Source organism: Dipodomys ordii, unplaced genomic scaffold (genome assembly GCF_000151885.1).
Source record: "Dipodomys ordii isolate 6190 unplaced genomic scaffold, Dord_2.0 Scaffold13, whole genome shotgun sequence".
Lineage (NCBI taxonomy): Eukaryota > Metazoa > Chordata > Mammalia > Rodentia > Heteromyidae > Dipodomys > Dipodomys ordii.
Genome location: NW_012267229.1, coordinates 2,464,054 through 2,487,820, shown reverse-complemented (window position 1 = coordinate 2,487,820; position 23,767 = coordinate 2,464,054). Strand labels below are relative to the sequence as shown.

The 23,767-nt window shown below is 36.1% G+C and overlaps 2 protein-coding genes across 2 annotated transcripts in view; one reads left to right on the top strand and one right to left on the bottom strand.

Annotated features, from left to right (window-relative positions):
• Macrod2 (MACRO domain containing 2) overlaps positions 1–23,767 on the top strand; it is a 1,827,576-nt gene that overhangs the window by 228,592 nt on the left and 1,575,217 nt on the right. The window lies entirely within an intron of this gene.
• Positions 3,722–17,399, bottom strand: Flrt3 (fibronectin leucine rich transmembrane protein 3). Its single transcript, XM_013011023.1, has 3 exons — positions 17,189–17,399; positions 8,707–8,906; positions 3,722–7,116 (listed from the first exon to the last, which is right to left on the bottom strand). The coding sequence occupies exon 3, from the start codon at positions 7,070–7,072 to the stop codon at positions 5,123–5,125; it is 1,950 nt and encodes a 649-aa protein (XP_012866477.1). The 5' UTR covers positions 7,073–7,116; positions 8,707–8,906; positions 17,189–17,399; the 3' UTR covers positions 3,722–5,122.

Sequence of the window (23,767 nt, the reverse complement as noted above, 5' to 3'; positions counted from 1 at the left end):
TCTAAAAATTATTTGGATTTTGACTCCATGATTTTTTCTTTCTAAGACTATTTTCCTTCCTCTGCAGCCATTTTTGTTTGTTTCTTGCTTTCTTGTTTGTTTTAGGTTCCTCGTACCCTTTGGGTAGAAGAGGGGAAAGAATCTTAAAACAAAGAATGTTTATTCTGTTGTCTCACTCTCCCTCAATTTAATAACATACTAATTTAGATTTCCTTCCTTAATTCCGAGCTTCTGTTTCCTAACCTAAAATGAGATTTTAACCTCATACACATTTCCAGAAGGCTAATATAATAATACTTTGAATCCCAGGCAATTTTGTCATCTAAACTGAGTGGGTACTGAGGATTGAAGAGGGCATTATTAAGTAATTAGCAGAAGCTGGGCAATGGTAGCTCATGCCTAGCTACTCAGGCTGAGATTTGAGGCTCGTGGTTCAAAGCCAGGTGGGGCAGGAAAGTCTGTGAACCAGAAAAACCGGAAGTGGCTCTGTGGTTTAAGTGGTAGAGTGCTAGCCTTGAGCTGAAGAGCTCAGGCAGGGATAGTGCTCAGGCCTAGAGTCTATCCAGCCTCCACCACACCCCCTGCAAAAAAGAATTAGCAGATGTAAGTAAACCTATTCTGTGATAGTCACCTATTTGAATTCAATGTATGTAGTTCAGAGAGACTAATCTGAAAAGGACTTCTACATTTTTTCTACTTTCATTAATTGCTTCAACTACTTACCTATTCTATTTTCAAAGATTTCCCTTTTTTGGCATCTTTTTTTTTTTTTTTTGGGTCCGGTCGTGGGGCCTGAACTCTGGGCCTGGGTGCTGTCCCTCAGCTCTTCAGCTCAAGGCTAGCGCTCTACCACTTGAGCCACAGCGCCACTTCCGGCTTTTTTCTTTTTGCTTATGTGGTGCTGAGGAATCGAACCCAGGGTCTCATGCATGCAAAGCAAGCATTCTACCACTGAGCCACCTTCCCAGCCCCTTTTGGTATCTTTTTAATTAGACTTTTCTTTTTTCTGTTTTTTAAACCCATTTCACTGGTAACACATCACTGTCCAAGAATATTAAGTTATCTATTTCTTCATATTTTCCTTATTAATCCACAGTATCCTATTTTTACCCAATGTTTCTAAAGTACACTGACTTTTTACATACTTGTTCAAGAACTATTGCCAGAGCAGAAGTTTCAGCTTAGAATTCAAGATATTAATGTAAAATAGAAAACTAATGTAAAATCAAAACCAAAACCAAATCAAACACAAAAACAAGTAGAACAAATTTTTAATATTTCCTCTTTCACAGTCTATAATTCCATTGGAAAGCTGATCTTTTTTCCAAATACCTTTAAATCAATGGTCCTCAAGTATACCTGAGTCACCTTTAAAATTAAAATAAAACATAAATGCCCAATATGTTTATATTGAGTCCTGGTTACCTTAGTGAAAATATCTTCCTAAGTGAGTCTGACAAAAAGCCTGGTATGAGAAACATTGCCTTTACCCCTGTGTTTGTGTTGTTATTCACTATTTTCTCTTCATTGCTTTCTTGTTGCATTTCCTCTTAGCCCATTTTTGCCTCAGTCAGGTCCTTTTTGATCCATCCTGCTCTAGATGTAATCGTGTCTTCCTCTATAGTGCAGAAGTAGTACACTTCCATTAAATTCAATATTTTTCCTTTCAGTCCCTAGACAACACATTTCTTCATGGCATTCCTTATGTTATTTATCATACAGAAACCAGTTACTACAACTCATTCAACTTTGAAGTTCAAATGATTGATAATCATGAGTTGTTGTTTTTTTTTTTAACTAATTTAACCAAAAGTATTCCCCTAACAAAATGTACAGTAATTCCTAGGCTGCTAAACTGGGATTTGCTAATCATGCTAGCTAGGAGAAAGGAATTGCCATCTTAATGCCACTGCTGTTTTCAGCAGCAGATGAACTAATGTTAACATAACTTGATAGTGGATTGGCGCCTTCAACCCATCTTTCAGATGCTTTACAGATTGTAGGTCTCTCTGTTTTCATCACCCAAACCTGTAATATTGCAAAAAGTCACAAAATGTGCTTTAGCCAGGAATTGTAGGTAGTAAAGCATTTTTGAACAAAACAACAACAAAAACTAGTTCCTTTGCCACTGAGAAATACTTTTTTCTTTTTGGTCCTGGGGCTTGAACTCTGGGTCTAGGTGCTGTCCCCAAGCCAGTTTGTGCTCAAGGCTAGTGCTCTACCACTTGAGCCACAGCGCCCCTTCCAGGTATTTCTGAGTAGTTTATTGGAGATAAGAGTCTCAGAGGAATACTTTCAATAAGTCTGTCTTTCTGAATGATAGAGCATAGAGAACAGTGTTGTTTCTATTAAGGAACAAGGACCTAAATGCAGTAATTTCATGCAGTTTACAAATGACTTTATCTAAGAATAATGTAAAATTTTTGTTATACATGTAGCTTGGGAGCAACTTTTTTCTCCTATATTTTTTTCTAGCTATCCAAGTTGTGTTCTTTTTTATATATTGTATTTGGAATTGTATTTTTTTCTTCTTATAATTTTTTAATACCTGATTTATGGATACTTTTATCAGTTAAAAAAGGAAATATTTTGTTTGAGACAAGTTGAAATATATGTATTGTTTATTGTCCTTTTATCTGGGGACTTATGCTATTACATTCTCTTTCTTTTTTCTTGCTTTCTGAATATGTGTGTGTGCTATATAATACCAAATCCTTAATACTCTGTACATTTCAGAGTTAAAAATCATTTCTAATTTACTCATCATGAAATAACACAAAGGGATGTCTAAAACTATACATAAATTTTTCTCTGTTCATGAAAATCATACTAACTAGAAAACAGTCAATATAAGTGCTTCCGTTTTGGATTTTTTTAAGCAATAGGTTTATAGGACCTTTATGAAACTATACACTCCTTTCTCTAACTTCTAGCAGACTGTAGCAGAACCTTTCAAATCCTCTAGAAGCAAAGTCAAACTTCAGAGAACATTGCCTTGGTTAAGTTGGTCCTAGAAACATCTGTCCTCTAAAACAGGAAGTAGAACAAGAAATTGTTGGTAATATTTTGAAGATGACAGATGAATGATGAACATTTCATAGTCAGCTGGAAACCTCTGTGCCAGCACAGTAGTATGAGCAGCAATAATCAGCAAACCTCTGGGAACTGAAGGCAGATTTTCAGGATTTACAGAACTTTTTACAGTTTTCATAGGTATCTTCTTCTTTAATACTTACAAAACCCTGTGAAATGGGTGCTATTAATAAATTTTACTTTTAGAGAAGTTGAGCTAGGAAGAATGGTTTACTCTGTAAGTATACACCATCTAAGTAGTAGTTACAAAATTTCAAATCCTTTGATGACAGCCCACTGTACCTGAAAGCATATTTCAGATATAAACCTGCTTTTCAAAGAGCACCTTAAGAGCTATCAGCCAGAACAATGGCAGCAAGGCATAAGAAAGGATAAGGTCCATTTCTAAAGTTTTCCATTTATAGAATATATAAGCAAAGTAAATACATTTATATGTACAACATTGACTCTTTGAAGTAAAATGATACACAGCCTCAAAATATTGCTATATTTTTATTTGTAGCCAACTTTTATTTTTATACCTAGAAAAATACATGGGGTGTTTAGGACTTAATGTGCTGGGCAATTTGCTACTTTCATGATAGTAACATAATCCCGAAAGCAAGCACGATTATTCTGTACTTTTTTCTTAAGTTTTATTCAGCAATAAGACCATAATTTTTCATATTTAAGGAAGTATGAAAAATTTGTCGAGTTTTGAAAGCTGAATACATGTAGCATTGGATCAAGGCACATACAAGACTGGCCAAAGGGCGTACAATGCACTTTGGTTTTTTGTTGGAAAAAAAATGACAACAAAAAGTGATATGGTTTTTAAACAATTGTAGCTTACAATTCAGTAGGAAGCAATAAGGAAATGTTACAAGTTCATTATGTAATATTTGGAAAACTGTGACAGTAATGGGCAGTATTCTTGATCATTGTGAAAGTAACTTGGACATTTTATGTACAGTGTTAAAAATGTCTCACATAAAACTGATCTAAATTTGATTTCTAGTATTTATTTTTCTTTTGAGTTCTCACTTCAGAGCACTACTTTTTCTGGATTGTCGAGGGGAATTGCTTATGGTTATGCTATCTTTTTAATAATGCATAAGCTTGCTCTGTGATATCTTATAATAAAAACATCATAAACACTAACAGTTTTGTGTTTACAATTCACTTTGTAAAAATCAAGATGGTATAGATGAAACCAAAATGCATTTTAGTACTTGTGTTTATTACATGTACAAGTCTAAGTTTTCATGTTTTTTCCTAAGTACATATTCCTCCCCTAACTCAGAAGCATATTTATATTGTTGTTTTTGTGAAGTCATTTATTCTTAAAGCTTTATTGATAATGATTTTAACAAGACTTCACGGTCCTTTATGCCAGCTGATGCGTTCAGTTCAGAAGATTTGCTTAACTTTCTTAAGGATATTTAATTTGCCTAGAGCAAAAAATGGAAATATGCAGCAAGTTAGATATTGCCCATTACTTCACATATTTTGATTTATTGAATACCACTGGGATAATACAAATTTAATAATTAGAACATTATTTCATAGCTAGTTTTAAAATTTATCTTTTTCTCATTCAGCCAGTTTGTTTTTTTACATTTTATCAATACCAAAGTGAAAAATGGCCTGTGCTTATACTACAAGGATCTCATGTGAACGCAGTCCTGATTGTTCAACACAGCAAGAAAATTCACTTTCACAGTCAACAAGTCATCTTACTCAGTAGAACACAAAGTAAATGGTTTATAACTTCAATATTTGCAAGGAAAATACAGTACAAATTACTAAAAAATACTAAAATATAGAATTGTGTTCAGGCATCTCCACTACATCAATCGCAGCAGTAACCTGAAATTTGAAACTTTTAATAAAAAGTTCTTAAATATAAATTATATGGCAAATGTACAGTACATTGCTTTTTTTTTTCCAGTCTCTTTTTCCAGTGTTTTGCAGTAGAACAGGATTCCTACCATCACCTCCCTTAGGTTTAAAAAACCTGAAACATAGTCTGCTTGAGGGTCTTTCAGCATCATGAGTGTGAGTGGTCTGAGTCTGGAATGCCACTGTCTCTGTAGCTTCGGTTACTACTGCTTTCACTGTGATTGTTTTTGTACAGACTCATTCCATTAGGAGGATATATGGTATGTATTACATACTCCTCCTTGGAGATGGGTTCATTGCTTATTGGTAACATCTGAAAAGACGTTTCCCTGATTTCCAGGATAGAATTGTCCTTCTTAGTGCCAGCCTCTGCATAGTCATCCTTTCTTCTCCTCCCTTTGCTGTATGCACAGTTCCTTGAAAAGAGAGACCCATTCCTATGAACATACCAACACACTAAAGCCAGAAGGGCAATGGTCACCAGGGCCACAGCCCCGCCGATGATGGCAGCCAAAGGTAAATTTGGATTTTTGTAAGGTTCTTTCTCTTGCTCTCGGTTGAGGGTGGTTGTAGGGTTGTACATTCGAAGAGGCGCAGTTTCGGTCTCAATACAAACAGGAGTTTCATCAAATAGGTAAAGGTTACTGGTTTCCATGGGAACCATGCATACTCTGTAGGGCGAATCGGGCTCCAGGGCTGTGACCAAGTATTCACTGCGTTCCCCAGTCACGATGGTTTCTGTTATAGATCCAAAGGCTGGGCTATGGCCCAGCTTAAGCCAGCTGAGTCTTAAAGCAGTCATAGGTAGAGCCAGTTTCCAGGAGATATGAATTGTGTCAGAGGTGACGGACTTCACAGTAATTGTAATTGTTTTTCTCGAGGGACTCCCCGTAGTTCGCTGATCCTTAGCGGCCTTGGGGTTCTTAATCTCTGGTTGTTTGGTCACAGGAGCTGACCACTGCCCTTGAGCAGGATACACGGTGTTGGGTGCCGCAGTGGTTATCTGAATGGTGCTTACAAGCGCACTGTCTTTACAATCAAACAGTTCTGCGTTGAGGTCCTTGATAGCCATTCCCCGAACTTTCTCTGGGGCTTGGCACATGAGCCCACGCACGTTAACTCTCACCGGCAGGGACTGTAGCCAGTCCCGCACCCACTTCATCTTACACCCGCAGTACCAGGGATTGTTGCGAAGAATCAGTTGGGTTATGTTGTCCAGATCGTCAAAGATGCCCTGAGGTAAATTACTTAGGTTATTATTGGACATATCGAGTCGGTACAGCTGCCTTAAATAAGAAAAGGCATTCGGGGGCACCCGGTTGATATGGTTATCTTGAAGGTAAAGTTTCCTTAGGTTTGTGCCTGGAAGGTTTACTGGTGCAGCCGTCAAGGAATTCCGTACCAAGGACAGCTCAGTTAAGTTCACTAGGTTGAAGAAAACTTTGTCCCCTAACCCATGATTGTTCAACAAATTTCCATCCAAAACCAGGCGTTTCAGGCTAGTCAGACCTTGAAGAGACGGTGATGAAATAGTAGATATGCGATTATCATCCAAGCGCAGCTCCTCGATAGTCCTGGGCAGCCCCCAGGGGATTGTGCTCAGGTGGTTCCGGGACAGGAAAAGAAGTCGGAGATAGTTGCTGTCGCGAAATGCTCCCTCTTCGATGCTAACGGCAGAGACAGAGTTATCATCTAAGTGTAATTCTTCCAGATAAGGAATTTTGGAAAGCGAATCATAAGTGATAGTTCTTATGTTATTTTCTTGCAAGTGCAACTCTTTTACATACTTTGGAAGATTGGTAGGAAATTCATCGAGACTGTTGTGGTACAGGTATATTCTTTCTACTTTCAGCAAGTTTTTTAAATCTGAAGGAATCCCAGCATTATTTATTTGGTTGTTCTGAAGGTAGAGAGTTGTAGCATCCTCAGGTATTCCTGCTGGAATGGATGTCAGAAAGCGATCATTACAGTAAATGAAACCCGCATCACAGCGACACACGGATGGGCAGGATTTAGCCATAACGGAGAGAGGTACAACTTGTAAAAACAGCCCAATTCTAGTCCCGATGAGGAAGAGGCTCCAGGCTGGGCTGGTCATGGTCAGCAGTGTTGAGGTCCTCACACAAGGTAGCTTCTTTTCACCTAAAATAAGAATAAGAATGACAGGAAACAATCAAGCTTAGCACACTGAGCAATCTTTATAATAAGTTTGATTAATAAAGCATCTACAGTCCCTTTCAATATCTGAATCTGGGCGGGGGGAGTGGAAACAGGGACATACTAGGGTTTATTGCTGGCTGAAAATAAGCATAATAACACAAATGTGGTGTTTTTTTTAACCTTAGGTGTTTCTGGTATATAAATTAAAAAATATTGTGTTCTAAATGCATTTAGACTTTGAAATGTTCATTGTAATTACAGTTTTATTAAGTAATCTACAACATTTCAAGTATATTTGCCCTCCGTATTACAGCTAGTGACTAACCAAGCTTATGAGGTTTGTAAATTCTCTTGATGATAGTCATAATAATTGGTGTGTCAGAATTTAATTTGTTATATTTAAATATGCTTTTATTGTTCTTAAAAATCAAAATTTCCTATCTACTTTTTTTCTTAATTCAATACTACACAGTTATAGAAATGTGAAGGAAAAAATTGTGGGTTTTTTTTTTCTGATGAGAAGTAGTAACACATCTTGACATCTTCAATCTCAATAAAGCTAACCATTTTCTTTGATTATTAATACTATCCTTTTATCTTGCATCATTAGTATTAAATGTTGTTAAAATGTATTTCTTATAAGAAGAAGGAATCTGTAGAATGATCTAGCTAGTAAATCCAGATGGTGGAATGGACAATTCCATTTCATATTAAGTTATTTATTCTGTTCTGAATTTGTTATGTTTCAGACTGCATGATTTACTAACATTACATTTTTCATTATTTTCTATCTCATAAGATGTTTTTTCACTGTACAGTTACCTTCCTCTAAATCCTAGCTTAAAATCTTATTAAATTTCCTCATGTAGTGGACAAATATGGATTTATACAGATCTATTGTGTAATATAATCCCTCCTGTATTATTAGATACTAATTAGCCTTTATAATTTTAGGCATGAAAGTAAAATACTTTGTATTTTTTCCTACCTTATAGAATGATGTGAGTAAATTTTGCGTGGGGTGAGAGTCCAATGCACGTGTATTATTTTCCTGGTGAGGGGCTGGGACTTACAAACTCTTGTTTAGTCCTTGGAAATATTCTTCACTGTTTATTCAAGTACTCCTATGCCGCACACACCTCTAGATCAGGCTCGCTGTTGTCAATGAACATTCCAGCTGTGGTTCAGCTTGGTGGGCAAGCACATGAAAGTAGGGGCCAGAAACAATTCAGCTTCCTGTTACTATGCAGGACGCATGGCTTCCTATGTTTCTTTCTTTCTTTATTTTTTTTTTTCTCCTCCTTTCTGATAGAGTTTCTGTGTGAAGGTTTCTTTTGTGTAGCTTAATTCCCTTAGTGGAAATTGCCCTCTTTGAAATTCTGATTGGCTCTTCCATGCAATGTGGTCAGAGATAGTAACTTCAGATCCTCATGAAGAAAGCCATTCATGATGCTAAGGCCTGTATAGTAATAGGTTTTTCAGGCACTTACCCCCTACCTTTATTCCCATCCAGGATTATCCAAGTATAAACTTTGTACAGTAGTTACATCCTACATCCTGAAGTATGATTACCTGCTGTGAAAGAGTGATTTCCAGCTTTTGCTTCTTGCTGATTTCTCAGAATTTCTGGTCCAGTCACGTTATAGAAGTACAGGTATTCTCTTTGAAGAGGTAAAGGAAATAATTTGAATGTTCTTCATGGAAGGAAAAGGAAGCACACTAAATTTCCTTTGTATTTCTCTTCTTTAAAATAGAGGAGGACTGAGCATCTCCTGTGAAAGTAAAAGGTTACAATGAACTATTAATAATGAATTTTAACACACTAAAGAAATACCAATTCTATATTTTTAAGCAACACATTTTTCACCATAATTGCTGATAGAAAGCAACTATTGACTTTTTTTGTTTTTATGCTTAATATTTTACTCTGTAAGTTAAGTAGAAACAGTAGCAATTGTCTTCCAGCAGAAAATTTCCCCTGTTAACTGATTCTTAACATTACATTGAATTAGACACAGAGGCAAAGCTTTATTCATGAGGCAGTAAGCTCCTTCCATGGCCTTCCAATTCAGGCTAATCTCTCTAAGGCCACTTTAAAATCTAGGGCATTAAAATAATAAAATCTTTTATAAGAGGCAAACAGATATATGTCAGAGAGGTGAGCAAATATACATCAAGGACTTTTGATAAAAATGCCATGGTGTTTTTGGACATTCATTTTTTTTCCAGTCCTGGGGCTTGAAATCTGGGCCTGATAGCTGTCCCTGAGCTTCTTTTTCTCAAGGTTAGTGTTCTACCACTTGAGCCATAGTACCACTCCTGGCTTTTCCTCAGTAGTCTATTAAGTTTATTAAGTCTCATGGAGTTTCCTGCCTGGCTAGCTTCAAACCATGATCCTCAGATCTCAGACTCCTGAGTAGCTAAAATTACAGGGATTACACCCAGCTTTGGACATTTTCTAATGTCGTTTTTATGTAATCATAAAACCTACTATTTCGAGTTGAAAAGATTGTTTTAATGCTTTAAGAGATTTTTAGATCTTTGAATTTGCTCAGTAACTGTTTGATTCTTCCTGCAAATGTCAAGTTTTCCAAATACAGAATGTGGGTTCACCTTCTTATTTAGGGTGCTACTAAGGACTACCTGGTGATTTTGAAACTCTAGATATTTGAACATGAAATTCATATCTCATTCTTTTGTAGAATACTATTATAGTATGTATTTAGCTCACTTAACTTGAAAAATGTGCATTTGGAATTGAAAGGGCAGTATTTTGCTTTATATCCTTATAATGACCAGCTAGGAAGTATTTCAAAACCAATAGGGGCATTTTTCCTAGGCTTAAGCATAAACAAGCCTATGTGCTTTTCATTTTTGACAAAAGTCTTTTAGGCTTGACTGAAGAGAGAAGTGATTGATAGTGTTTTGTCCATTATCCTTGTCTAATATTCATCGAGGTTTGCAGGCAGGTAGTATGATAAACATCAATAATTTAAGGTCACCTATTCAGGTGTTTTCTGTACATGTAGAAAACTGAATATTTGATCCCAAGATAAGGACTATAGTAGCAATTTGCTTCTCTGCCATTTATAACGTAGTGTCCAACATGGATAGCATCTGTTCTAGACTTTAAACAAGCTACTGAAAGTGTATGCTGAACAAGGCCATGTTTTTCTGATAGTTTTTTTTTAAATTTCATTTCCTCTAGTTTGCTCCTAAATACAAATGCTGTCATACACTATATTAACAGAAGGAAACTTGAAAAAAAATATAAATACATATAATGTATCACTTAGGTAATTTGAAACAAAAGCAGCAAGTAATAGATAGATAAAGCAGTCTCTAGTGAATACTGCAAAATGCTCAGAGAGGAACGTTTAGATGATGTATTGTTAAATATGGAGGTTTTACCCATTAGGATTGTATTTCAATAATACATTTTCTTGTAAACTGTTGCTTTCTCTGTGTATGAAAATGAAAAACCCGGCTGTTAAAGTTTTAATTACAATATTACTTTAAAAAGTTTTTGCTGAAAATGTTTTCTAAGCTTTATAATTTATCCAATGTATAAAACAATGTAGGTTAATTTAAGGGAATAACTACTTTAAATTACATTAAATGCTAATTTAAAATGATTAGAAATGAAACAAGTGAGAACCTGCTTAAAATTACCAGTAATTAAACCTTAAAAAAATCTTTCAGGAACATTAGTAAGGCAAGATAAATATACTCTAGAATTGAGATGATGAATTTGCCAAGTCAGGATTGTTGTTTGCCCTATGTGAGGGCACAGCAGAGTATGTCAGAGATGCTCATCACAATGATAACCAGAGGTAAAATAGCTGCTTTTGCAAGTTGTGAGCTACATATATTTCACTAAATCAGATTCTAAAAACATATGCATTGATTTTCATATTTTTAAGCTAAAGGAAGAAAAAAAATAAATTGCTGTGCAAAGAAGAGAGATCAATTTATTTTACCTGCTCTATGTTTGAGAAATTGCTTCTACTATTGTTTGGTATGCAAACTCCCATTTGCCAGTCATACAATAGTGGTAATAATGTGGGATTAACAGAAAACCTCAAATCTCATTAATTTCTTGGAAACCTGTCATTCTCTCCTCCTCAAATTGTTTTAAAACAAAAGGCAGAAACACTAAACAGCTTTGTTACGAAAGAAGGGTACTCCGCAATGAAGATTCTGCCTGCCAGCAGCGCTTGCATGTCCCAGCAGCCTTTTCTTCAGCTCAGAACAATTCATGTTTGACTGTTTTATTTCTTCTCTATATTTCAAACTATAGTGCTAACTACTTTGAGGTTTTCGTTTTGTTTTTGGATTGGTTTTTGTCATGTTCAGGTGATAATGAACTTTCCAAAAATAAAAGATCCAACTCTCCTCATATTTAGACCTCTTCCTTTCCTAGCTGGATCTACATATCCACACACAGACATTATAGTTGAATGTGAAGGATAAAAACAAAAGTGACCCCTACTGGCATAGACCCTGTGGCCAGGTTTTTACAACAGAGACTTCAGAGCTTTTCCATCTGTACAGGCTTGAAAGAGGCCATTGCCTCTGAACAAAAAGCAACCAGCCTTTTAGAAAAATATTGTTAATGGGGTAATGGGGTAAAAGGACATAACTGGAGCCCTGCATATTTGATGGAATATTTAAAAAATATTTTTTATTATTAGTAGCAAAAAGAAGAAGAGCATGATCCCCTTAGTGATGAATCAAAATTTTAGTGGGATCTTTCTATTCTGCTTCTTTTTAAAATAGAAATTGTAGAATTCAATTTAATATGTTTCATTTATAATGTAATCATCAAGTACGATGTCTGTTTTTCATAATATATCTAAGAAAACATTTAAATAGATATATATGCTATCATTTTGAGGTATCTTAGGAAATAGAAAATAAGTATTTAAATAAAATCAGGAACTTGAGACAATATATGTGTTTGTGTTTATATGATCCTTCTTTGCTAGTACAAAATTTTGTAAGTGTGAATATTGGAGAAATAAAGGAATTTCTTACATTTAGAAAATATAACTTAAATTAAGATGAAGTTATATGAATCTAAGTGCTAGCTTCTTCCTAAGACTTTTATTGTAGAACTTTTATTTAAATTGATTTTGATTTGACTTGTTTGATCATTATCATTTGCATTGAAAAATATTAAATCAAATGCAAGTTTTTGTTTCATTGTATTGATTTGACTTGTGAATTTCTTAAGCCAGAAACTTAAGAAAGTATTAAATCTAAAAATACAATATCCCATATGAACTTCTAGTGCAAGTTAATTATATTATTTTAATAAAATCTTGAAATTAAAGAAAGTGCTTGCTTAATCAGAATTTTCCAAGTTTGTGAATCCTTCTAGCAAAACTGGAGTGTATACAATTACAATCTAGAATATTAAAAAAGTGATTTAATTATAAAAGTTAAAATTGCTGATAGATCAGCCAGACAAATAACTTGTGAATGCTGTCTTTGCAACAACAAATTGTATTTCAAGTAAATGACATATATGGTTAAACTGAAAAACTGGAGTACATCAGGTTAGTTGATAGTGACAGCAATAATGCTTTCTAAGCAGCCTGTCTGGTAGTTAAATTTTCCACGATCATCAGATTTCAGGAAAGTTCCACTTCTTTTGTCTAATGCTAGGCAAGCAGAAGGACCTCTAACTCTCCTCTTGAGAGTCATGAAGTCGGAAGGGTTTGCTAAGAGGCAGAGAAGCAAGTGTGCTTTTTCCTATTGGTTTTATCCAGACGACTTTCTAGCACGACGCAAGTTTTGTTTCATTTATGAAAAATAGGGGATAAAAGTTCCAAAACAAAGGCTTTTTGCTTTCTCTTTATTATGTTACTTGTTTATTATGTTACTTTCCCTCAGTGAGTTTGTAATAAATGCATCTAATTCTGTTTCATTTATTTTGGCTTGTAAAGTTAAATCAAGCATCCTTAAAACTAAAAGGTAAACTGGGATGTTATCTTTCATCAGAGTGAATGTTCTTCTCTTATAATACGAAAGCAAGACTAAATGAATTAGAGAACCAAGACTTGTAGGAAGGAATAAGATATTAATTTAGAGGGTAGTGGAAGTAAGTGGTAGAGGGTGGAGGCAAGCTCTCTTGCATTAAAGCATTAAAGCTCCATGCTTTAACTTTGTGCTGACTTTTGCGCAAGTGAAGGTAGAAGTGTGTTTACCTTTGTTAGACCATAAATGTTTTGCCTCTGTGAACTTGAAATTCCTCTTTCAGCATGTAAGTGTAATTCTATTTTAATTTTGAATATTTAAATTTCTGCATGCTATGTATTTGGGACAACTGGGTTGCATGTTCTGTGCTGGTTGGTGAAACCACCTAAAATCTTAAAGCACATTGTTTTTCCTGTTCAAGTAGGATACTAATGATTTAAACCAGATGAAGAAAGTCAACAACACATAAACTGATCAATCCACAGTGGAGTGCACACTTTAAAAATGGTGTTAAACCAAATGTGGTCTGTGAATTTTCTCTTCAAAGTTGCCACAGTAATTTGTGCACATATAAAGAATAAAGCGAAAGAATAAAGGACAAAAGCTGTCATTGTCTCATCAAAGTGAGAGTAATTTCTTACTCCTCTCCTTTAAACAGATGAATACCTGAAGAGAGCTTTTTATACATTCCTGACAGCTGATTTGGGGATAGGAAAGATTATGCATATTCAAAACAACGAAACTTTAGCTATTGCATAAATTTAATTTTGTTCCTTTCTACTTGAAATCTTTTCACTAAAGTTCTAATTGATAAAATGTGGTCCTGAAACATGCTGCCTTTTATAATATAAAAAAGCTTTAAAACTGTCTTTTATTATGATACTTAACCAGATTTAGTGATATTGTTCTGTGAACTGAAACTGCAAAATGCTTTCACAAATGTGTATGCCTATTTTGGTGTTTGAAAGGATGATGCCTTTTTCCAAAAAATGTTCATCATGTCTTTGTTGGAAAATGGTTTGTGGAGTTTTGGTAGCTTTTCGCAAATGGTGGATCGTTAGAAGCTGAGATGCATCCCTTTTAATGCTCAGGAGAGAAAATGCCGTTTTGAGGATGAATATTGCTGCGAGATTTACTGTAGAGTTTTGCCCGCTGGGGGGTAGTACATGCTACCAGAACACTGCTTTCAGAAGCCGCAAGTCAGATGTTGGCTGCTGCTGGCCAGTTTTTCTCTGGTTTAATTACAACAAAGCCTCCCGTTGAGAAGAACAGTGAAGGCCTCAGGGGCAAAAGGTGGGGGGTGGGCGCGAAAGTGGGAATGAGGGAAGAATGATGGGGGGGGGGGAGGAATTGCAGCTTTAAAGAAATTTACTGAATCTTGTTTCTCTCATTGATTACATTTATGGTGCTTCTCAATTGCCACGAAACAAGTATTTATAATGCTCTTTAAATGAACTGGTACAAGTAAGGGAATAAATAAAGGGGTTTATTCAGAATTTTTAGGTTAGCTGTGGGTCTTGCCATTAATCACATTCTTTGTTAAATAGCCCACCCACCTTAAAGGGTTGGAGGGGGAATGTAGATTGACTAAAATGGCAACTCTAAAACAAATAATTTTTAAATGATCAAAGTTAATTTAATATTGACACAGACACTGGCATATCAAAACTAACCAGCAAGAAAGAAGAAACATTCATACAACATTAAAGCAATGAAAATTCTTTGCTTCTGATATTTGGAAAGCTTACAATTGTTAAAAATAATCCATGGAGAGGAGAAAGCCTTAGGATGTTGTGTGGTCAAGAAAGTCATCACACACACAAACACACACGTACACACACACACACACAAATCTCTTTAACTTACACTTGCATGTTTAAAGCTGATAATTGTAATTTTTCATCTGGATGGATTGTTTATTAGGGTCCTGTGTCCCTAGGCAGTAGATGTTGAGCATAATTGGAGTTTCTATTTGATTGGGTAATATAGTCTTGAGAAGAAACTAGGGTAAAGATAATTAATAGCTTGCTAACAAAGTCTGACAGCCACAAGATTTCAACCAAATTTATTTCACACTGCTTCATTTAGCTCTGAAAAAGTTTTGATAGAATTGGAGGCTTTTTAATTAACACTTGAAAGCAAAAGAAATCTACCTTCTATTTTGCTGCCACATTTAGTTATGACAAATTTCCTTTCTGTTTTTCATATTTTGGCTGAAAACTTTGCTGCCCGATTACATATTTCAAAAACATTATGTTTAGAAAGTGGTTTAATTGGGCATTTTGAATCTAAACGTAATTCATTTTAGAACGGAGGTATGTACAGAGAAATGAAAAGCCCAATTAATAACTGATTGACTAAGTACTCCTGGAATACAGTATTAATGAATTCATTGTTTATTCATTCACAAATATCTTTGCTTATCCTTGGACTTGATGTATTTTGTTTCTATTTTTTTAATCAATCTATAATATTCTTAGTTAAGTGAATGCAATCACATTTTCATAACTTTTTAATTTCAGGCTAGTAAGTAGACATATGTGCATATATATGTTTGCTAAGTTGTGTAACTAATCTTAAAATTATAATCTGATATTAATTTTTGGAGAAATCACAGTAATATTGTGATACTTTTAAAGGATTCAGGTTTTTCTTTACTCATGTATGAAGAGATGAATATCAGTCATCTCTCAATCTGAGTCTGGCATAAGTGATCTATCTTAAAGCAGACAAATTTATTCTTTATGTTTGTACGAGTCAGGATATTCTCATGCAGCTAGGGGTAAATGAAAGGACTTGCTAGAACTGAAGCACTTTTCTGCTGGTTTTATTCCTGATGTTTCATGCTAATAACATATATGTGCACTTCGAAGCAGATAGATGTAACAAGAATATTTAAAATAACTGATTATTAAAACCATTGTAAGACTTGGCTCCATAATGGAAAAATATGAAGATTTCTTTTTCTAAGTCTAAATAAACAAATACAAACTAATACTCCCTCTCTACCTTGGATGTTGAGGAAAAAACATGGGCCTCTTTACCTTTATGCAACCATTTTGTTTCAAACCTAATTGAAAAAAATATGTTTGAGCAGATACATATAACTACTTTTTGGAAGCTTTATTATGAATGCATTTGTTCTAATCTACCATTTTGCCATTTTGAGTTGCAAGAGGATGGATACTCTGCATCTCCCACTTGATGAGGGTTTACTCTTTTTTCTTCCCCTTCCCTTCTACCCTGAACTCACTGCATATATCCAGCATAGCTCCCAGAGTGAGCTTTGTTGGTTTTTCTGAGTAGTCTTAGTCAGTTACTATGCTAGTCACATACCATACTTGCCCAAGCAATGGATTTTGGCGTTCAACTGGAGGGAGAATATGGTTTGGAAGAGTCTCCCCCTCCTCATAGTTGAATTGGCTAGTTGAGATTCACAAGCCTGAATTGCATGAAGGCGCTCTGGCTGGAAAGCAGTGCAAGCTTTAAAATCTAGGTGTAGCTGTTAATCTTTTACAGAGAGAAAGAGAGAGAGGCACATAAGTCTCTGGGACTACTAGCTCAGCTAGCTGTGAGCAAAGATGTATGCTTTTCATGTACTGTACTCATGGACTGAGGGATTATTGATTTTCTTTCACAGTTGTAAAAACAGCCATTGGTGATCCTACCACACATATAGCATACACCAAGTTAGCAAGACCTTTTTCACTTTCCTATCTGTGAAAAATCCTTGTATTCTCTATCTAATATTAAGCATTTTAACTTCCCAACTAACTGTCGGTAAAGCTTCTTTCAAATGGCAATTACTTTAGTTAAGATGTAGCTATTTACATATTTTTTTGCAGGAAAGAATATTCCAAGAAACTTATTGCATTTGACTAGTCAAAATTTTTTCCTTGCTGGCTTGCACGCAGCACTTAAATTGTTCGCACTGGTGACAGAGCAAACGCCCCTGTTCGGATTCCTTATAGCACCAAGTCATTTCTTTCTGGAGAGTAAAACCAAGGAAACTTTCTGGGAAGATTAAAAGGAAAAAAATTTTTTTGAACAAACGAACATAGAAAGCACTTACCAAGAAGACGAGAAAAAGCAATCCTATATACACTGCTGCTTAGAGCTGTAATTCCATTGACTGTAAATTGGAGAAATAACCCTCTCCGTCTCCCAAGTGCTGCGTCCAGTCCACACAAAACCAACAGCAGCTGCAGCAGCCAGAGTTTGTTCGGCTTCGGATCACTCCTGCGCTGAGGAGTGAGCGAGGGAAGAGAGCCTTCCAGCCTACTGCACACAGCCCACCTCCAAGTCTGAAGTTTAAAGCTGCACCTCGTAGTGGTTGAGGAACGGGGTGATGTCATAGATGGGCAGGACTTAGGCAAGCTCTTGTTCAGTGAGGTAAACTGGATAATCAGACACATAAGCTTTGCAAACGCTAGAGGGGGTGAGAGAAGCCGAAATGAGACGCTGGGCCTGCCCAAAGCAAGCATGCCATTTGGTCTGTAGGCAGCTCTTGGGATTCTCAACATTTTCTAAAGTTTACTACTACAAGGCAGTGGTAGAGTACTTAGAAAAAAATATAAGCATGTTAGAGGCGTATTTATAAGATTACAATAGGAAAAAACCCCCCACAGATTTCTTTTTTATTCCTAAACCATCTGTGCTGAAAAAGAGTTCAGCAAAATCAATTTATTTATTTTTTATTACTGACTTCGTTACAATCCTGTTATAACTGTGGATGAGAAAGGCCAGTAACTCCAACTGCAAATATTTATTTGACAAATGAATGGAAAGCAGGTTCAAACAAACTATTTATTTAGAAGAAAGAGAATAAGACTTTGAAAAGGTTGTAAAAAAAAAAAAAATACCAAAGTACACAGTCTTGTTTTGCACGTGAAGAGAAAGTTGGGGGTTTATATATGTTTTACAACATGAAAGTGTGTACCAAATATGTCTAACATTTTTTCTATCTTCTTTAGGACCTGGTAGATATTAGATCATTAATATTTAAGGAGCCTCCTCTAAGTAAAGAGTTTAATGGAACATTTTACTTGCTCACGTTTATGATGCTCTGAGCATGATTTCAGATATAAGAATCCTTTAAAACTTTCAGGAATGGTTTTATATGGTTTAAAATTATGTAGTCTTAATTCAGATATGTGAATAACCATTGACCATTGTAAGGCACGGAGATGATAAATTTTTGTGCCTACTTCATAGAATTATAGATTCTTCATTTTCAGGTGCAGTTTTGTAGACTGGCTTCTACAATTGCTTTGGGGACCTGTAAACTTTCTGCTAAGTAAGAACATAATACTTTAATGGTGGTGAGAAGAATTTTGTTTCTGTATTCATTTGGAGGGCTATTTCCTTCAATATCTTTATTTGCTTTGTTCTTAGACATTCATGGCTTTATCCTTTGCCCTTTGGAAAGCGTTCTCTGAATGTTTGTGTCTGAAGGAGTTCAGCTAATTGTTTTTTCAGGAATATATGATTATGGTCTCTTCATTTGCTTCATAGGGTTTATTTATATGCTTGTTTGATAGCTATTGGCCTTTGAAGATTCCTTTCCAAGAATGGGTGATACCAAAGCAGGAGCTGAACTCTTTCTCAGAGAGGCACTGACTCCCATTACTTTCTTAGGCTTGTAATTTTGCAGGTCTCAGAGGACAGGCCGGTCAAATCTAGGAGTTTTAGCATTCTAGCATCTACTGAAAAGCAAATTTAAACTAACTAGAGCTACTGAATTTTTTTGAAAAAAGGGAGATGAGACTAACAGACAATTTCTTAAGAAAAGATGGATGGGGGTTGGGAAGGTAGCTCAGTGGTAGAGTGCTTGCCCCTCATGCATGAAGCCTTGAGTTCGATTCTTCAGCACTACATAAACAACAAAAAAAAAAAAGCCGGAAATGGCATTGTGGCTCAAGTGGTAGATTGCTAGCTTTGAGCTGAAGAGTTGAGGGATAGCACCCAGGCCCAGAGTTCAAGCCCTATGACTGACAAAAAAGAGAGAGAGAGAGAGAGAGAGAGAGAGATGGATGCTTTTTTTTTAACTGCAAAACAGAGGCAGGGAATAAATTATTTTATAAAGTAATGCTTGCTAGAAGCTGTTTTCAGATGAGAGTTGGTTCTATTTAAAAAGGAAATTTTTGTCTGACCAAATTCCTGTGGGTTTAGCCGTTTTTAATCAGTTTTGTTTTCATTCAGGCAGACCTTCAGCTGAAAAGAAAGATAAATGGGCAGTTTGGGTTATAGGTATGTAAAAGAAAGCATAAGGGCCCAGGAGTTAGGAGTTCTCACACTGTGTTCCCCAGGCTGTCTTTTGTTATAATACCTCACTATACCTGCTCTTGGCTTGGCTTTCTTCCTATAGGAAATAAAGTTAGCAAGAATTTACTGAATGCCAATTATACAATGTTGTTTCTTTTTTTTTTTTTTCTTTTCGGTCATGGGCACTGACTTTTTTTTTTTTTTTTGGCAATACTGAGGTTTTTGAAGACATACTTGCTAGGTCTGTGCTCTACCCCTTTTAATTTTTATTTATTTATTTGCCAGTTGAGGGGCTTGAACTCTGGGCCTGGGCCTGGGCACTGTACCTCAGCTTTTCAGCTCAAGGCTAGCTAGCACTCTACCACTTGAGCCACAGCGCTACTTCTGCTTTTCTGGTGGTTTCTTGAAGATAAGTCTCAGGGACTTTCCTTCCTGGGCTGGCTTTGAACCTTGATTCTCAGATCTCAACCTTTTGAGTAGCTAGGATTATAGGTGAGAGCCACCAGCACCCAGCTGTTCTACCACTTTTAACCAATAACTCTGTTTTAGTTTTTGCTTGTTTGTTTTTGTTTTTGCTTTTCATTTTTCTCACACTCTGACTCCTAGCTAAGCCCCTTGCTTAGGAGATAGCATTGCAGATGTGCACCACCTCACCCAGATTATTTATCACAAAAGATAAGGGTCTTTTTTAAACTTTTTTGTCCAAGTTGGCCTCAAACAGCAATCCCTGTCATCTTTACCTCCCAATTGTCTGGAATTACTGGTGTGTTCTACCACACCCAGCCTTGGAGGGAAATTCTTACTAGACACTCCTCAGTCCAAGATATGTGTACTTCTACTTGCATTTTACTTTTTTTTTAAATTTCTTGCTCTTATCTGTCACCTAAAATTCTGCTGGTGAAGAGGTGAGTTTATAGTAATATGTGCATATCACTACTCGAAATGTTAAGGGGTACCATGACTTACTTCAGATTGCATTCCTACTGTTTCCTAAAGGAGACTGGTTTCAATAAAAGCTGGCTATCCTTGTTGCAGGTCAAGGGAGGCTGGCAGTTTCCAGCACAGAGTCCACTGGATTCTCCCAGCAGCCAGGTGTCAGCTCAGAGTGGAGGAACTAATATAGTCTGAAGCTTAAGTGCATGGAATTCAGAGTCTTGCATATCTAGTCTATATTTTGGCTTGCCACATGACTATAGACAAATTATTTAATGTTTCTGAGTTTATTATCTCAGTGCATGACTCATAGTCAATGACTGATAATATAGTATCTGCATTATTATGATGGGGATTTCTGAAGTCTAGAAAAAGGGGCATTAAGAATTGGGAGAAGAAAGCATAAAGGGAGAGAGCCCATAAAAGATTTTTCACACTTTTCAAATTTCCCTTTGAAGTAGTTTTGTAGCCAGGAAATGGGAATGGAGTGGAGAGATAGGAAAATTTCTTATTGATTTCCTTTTCCTGTTGTCTTCATGCACTTCATGGCCTCCTGATCTAGGATTGAACATTTAGTTGAGTCCTGGTTGGCATTTAGGGTTGAAAAGGTACTTACTGTTATTTTCCATTTTGTAGGCTAGCCTGTGAACCTACCATTGTATATTAGAAAATACATATCAGACTGAAAACAGCTAGCATGGAAAGAGTAATTCCAACACATCAGAGTTTCAAACCCTGAGATTATCAAAATGTGTCATATCAAATGACTTTATGTTTTTCTGTTTTGTGAAGAGATAAGAAATGTTCTCTTGGGAAGAACAAGGAAAATTGGATTTGGAAACAACAGGTTTTCTAGGCTTTGCTATTTTCTTCTTTTTTAAGGCAAAAAATATGCAACAACACATACAAACAACAGCAAAATTTAAAAAGCAAATAAAAAACCATACCTTCCCCCACACACAACTCCAAGATCTCTTTTAGTAAATAGAGCTCATGTTAGTCAGTATAATACATAATAATTTCATGGGACAATTTAATCCAGATTTTACTCCCTGTCTGTATTTAAGGTATGTCATTCATTCATCCTACATATTTTCTTTAATTTGTTGTAAAAAAAAATTAGTAGGAGTAGATGAGCTCCAAACCACATCCAAGTGTGCTATTTTTGGACTTAATCTTAGAACATATTAAAGTTCTTTTAAGACTTAGAATCAGGGGCTGGGAAGGTGGCTCAGTGGTAGTGTGCTTGCCTTTCATGCATGAGGCCCTGGGTTCAATTCCTCAGCACCACATAAGCAGAAAAAGCCAGAAGTGGTACTGTGGCTCAAATGGTAGAGCACTAGCCTTGAGCTGAAGAGCTGAGGGACAGTACCCACGCCTAGAATTCAGGCCCCATGACTGACCAAAAAAAAAAAAAGTCTATGAAATACTTGCTGCCAATAAACTACTAAAATACTAAAACAAATAAATAATAAGTATTAAAAAAAAGACTTAGAATCATTCTTGATGACTTCCTGTCCCTTGAACAGTATTTGAGAATAAAATCTTCAAAGTTGTATAGAAAGAACAGCAGGCTTTTGGTACATTTAATATATTGGGCTCTTATCTGCTGAGAATCTTTTGGGTACAAATGATTGAAAGGTGAATCCTTACTGGCTAATCAGTAATTGGAATTGATATCTCATGTAACTGAAAGGTTCACATGACAGTATGGCTTCAGGTAACGCCTGAGACAGTGATTTACAGTATGTTAGTGAGAACAGCTTTTCCTGTGTCAATGGGCTTTGCAAGATGGACTTGTGGCAACCTATGGCTGCCTTCTGAGGCAGTGGTGGACAGATCACATTCCCATAATGCAGTGAACAGGATACTCCTGCGGGGAAGCTAAAGGTCACTCTCATTTGTTTAAACTTGATAACTTGCTCATTCCTAAAGCAATTATATGAGGGTGCAGCAATATACTGTTTACCTTAAGCCCTCTGCAGAAGATGTGCAACAGGTCAACCCTACTCAAACACATGACCTGGCCCCCACAAAAATGGGCTTCTGTTATTTATATTTATGTATGTATGTATGTATGTATGTATGTAAATATGTATTTATTTTTGCCGGTCCTGGAACTTGAACTCAGGCACTGTCCCTGAGCCTCTTTGTGCTCAAGACTAGCACTCTACCACTTGAGCCATAGTGCCACTTCTGACTTTTTCAAACCACAATCCTCAGATATCAACCTCCTGAGAAGCTAGGATTACAACTATGAGTAACTGTTAGGTTTTGAAGGAGGGAATGGATGCTGGATATTAGTTAATTTTCAGAGGATTTGGCATGCTGAAACTTGGACATGTTTTATAAATTTATAAATCTAAAGCTATCCCCTTTCTTTCCTTTTATTTATTTACTTTTTTAAGCCAAAGTTTCTGTTAAAATTGCCAAAACATCTTTAAAATAGTTTCTATTTGTAGACCTTCTAAAATCTAGCCCAGTTTCCGCCCCCCCCCCCCTGTCAACAGGTAGTGATGCATGTCAGGACACATCAGTACTACAACTCAGCTTTAGCCTATGCAATGTTAATAAAATAGAGAGAGTGCATACTCAGCTATCTGGAATTCTGTGAAGTCAGGCCAGATGTTTAATGCACCAGTTAGAAACTGTACCACATCTTTCTGAACAATTCCAAAGGTTATTGGAGAAATAATTAGATTTTAACAGGTCACAGCAGCCTCAGAATACTAAAAGGTTTGAAAAATGCTATCTTAAATTGTCCCTCTGTTCTGATTTTAGCGAACACTTAAAATGTACCAGAAAACAATCACAGATTCCTTTTAACTCCTCTTTCCAAAACATACTGCACTGGAGTGAGATCTGCCATTACAAGACTTGAAACCAAAATCAAAGCAAAGTCAGAGTGGTTATTTCTGTACCTGCTCACATACTCTATTATATTTTTCTTTTCCCTAGCACCCAAGTTAGACTGTTAGACTTTATTTAGAATTAAGAGATTGGAAGAAAGATGTTTAAACAAACAAACAAAAAATGGAGAAAAGGTACCTATCCTCCTCCCAGAAAAGAGGGAGGAATTGTCATTTGGAAGACACTGTACCTTATCAGAAGTGACAGAGTGAGACAGTTGGCTTACTCTTCAGGTGAAAAACTGGAAGCTGAGCCCTGTGCTGATGGATCATACCTGGAATCCTAGCTACTTAGGAAACTGAGATATGGAGGATACAGGTTCAAAGCCAGCCCAGGAAGAAAGAAGATCCTTGAGACTCTGTCTCCAATCAGTTAGCAAAATATCAGACTGGAGGCAAAGCTCAAGTGGTATGCAAAAAAGCTGAGTGAGAGTATGAGGTACTGACTTCAAGCCTTGGAGCTAGTGAAAATAAACCAAACTGTAAGGTATATTGAGTGGGTAGATTTCATTAGCTGATGAAGAGAACTCCAGGCGGTATTCTGG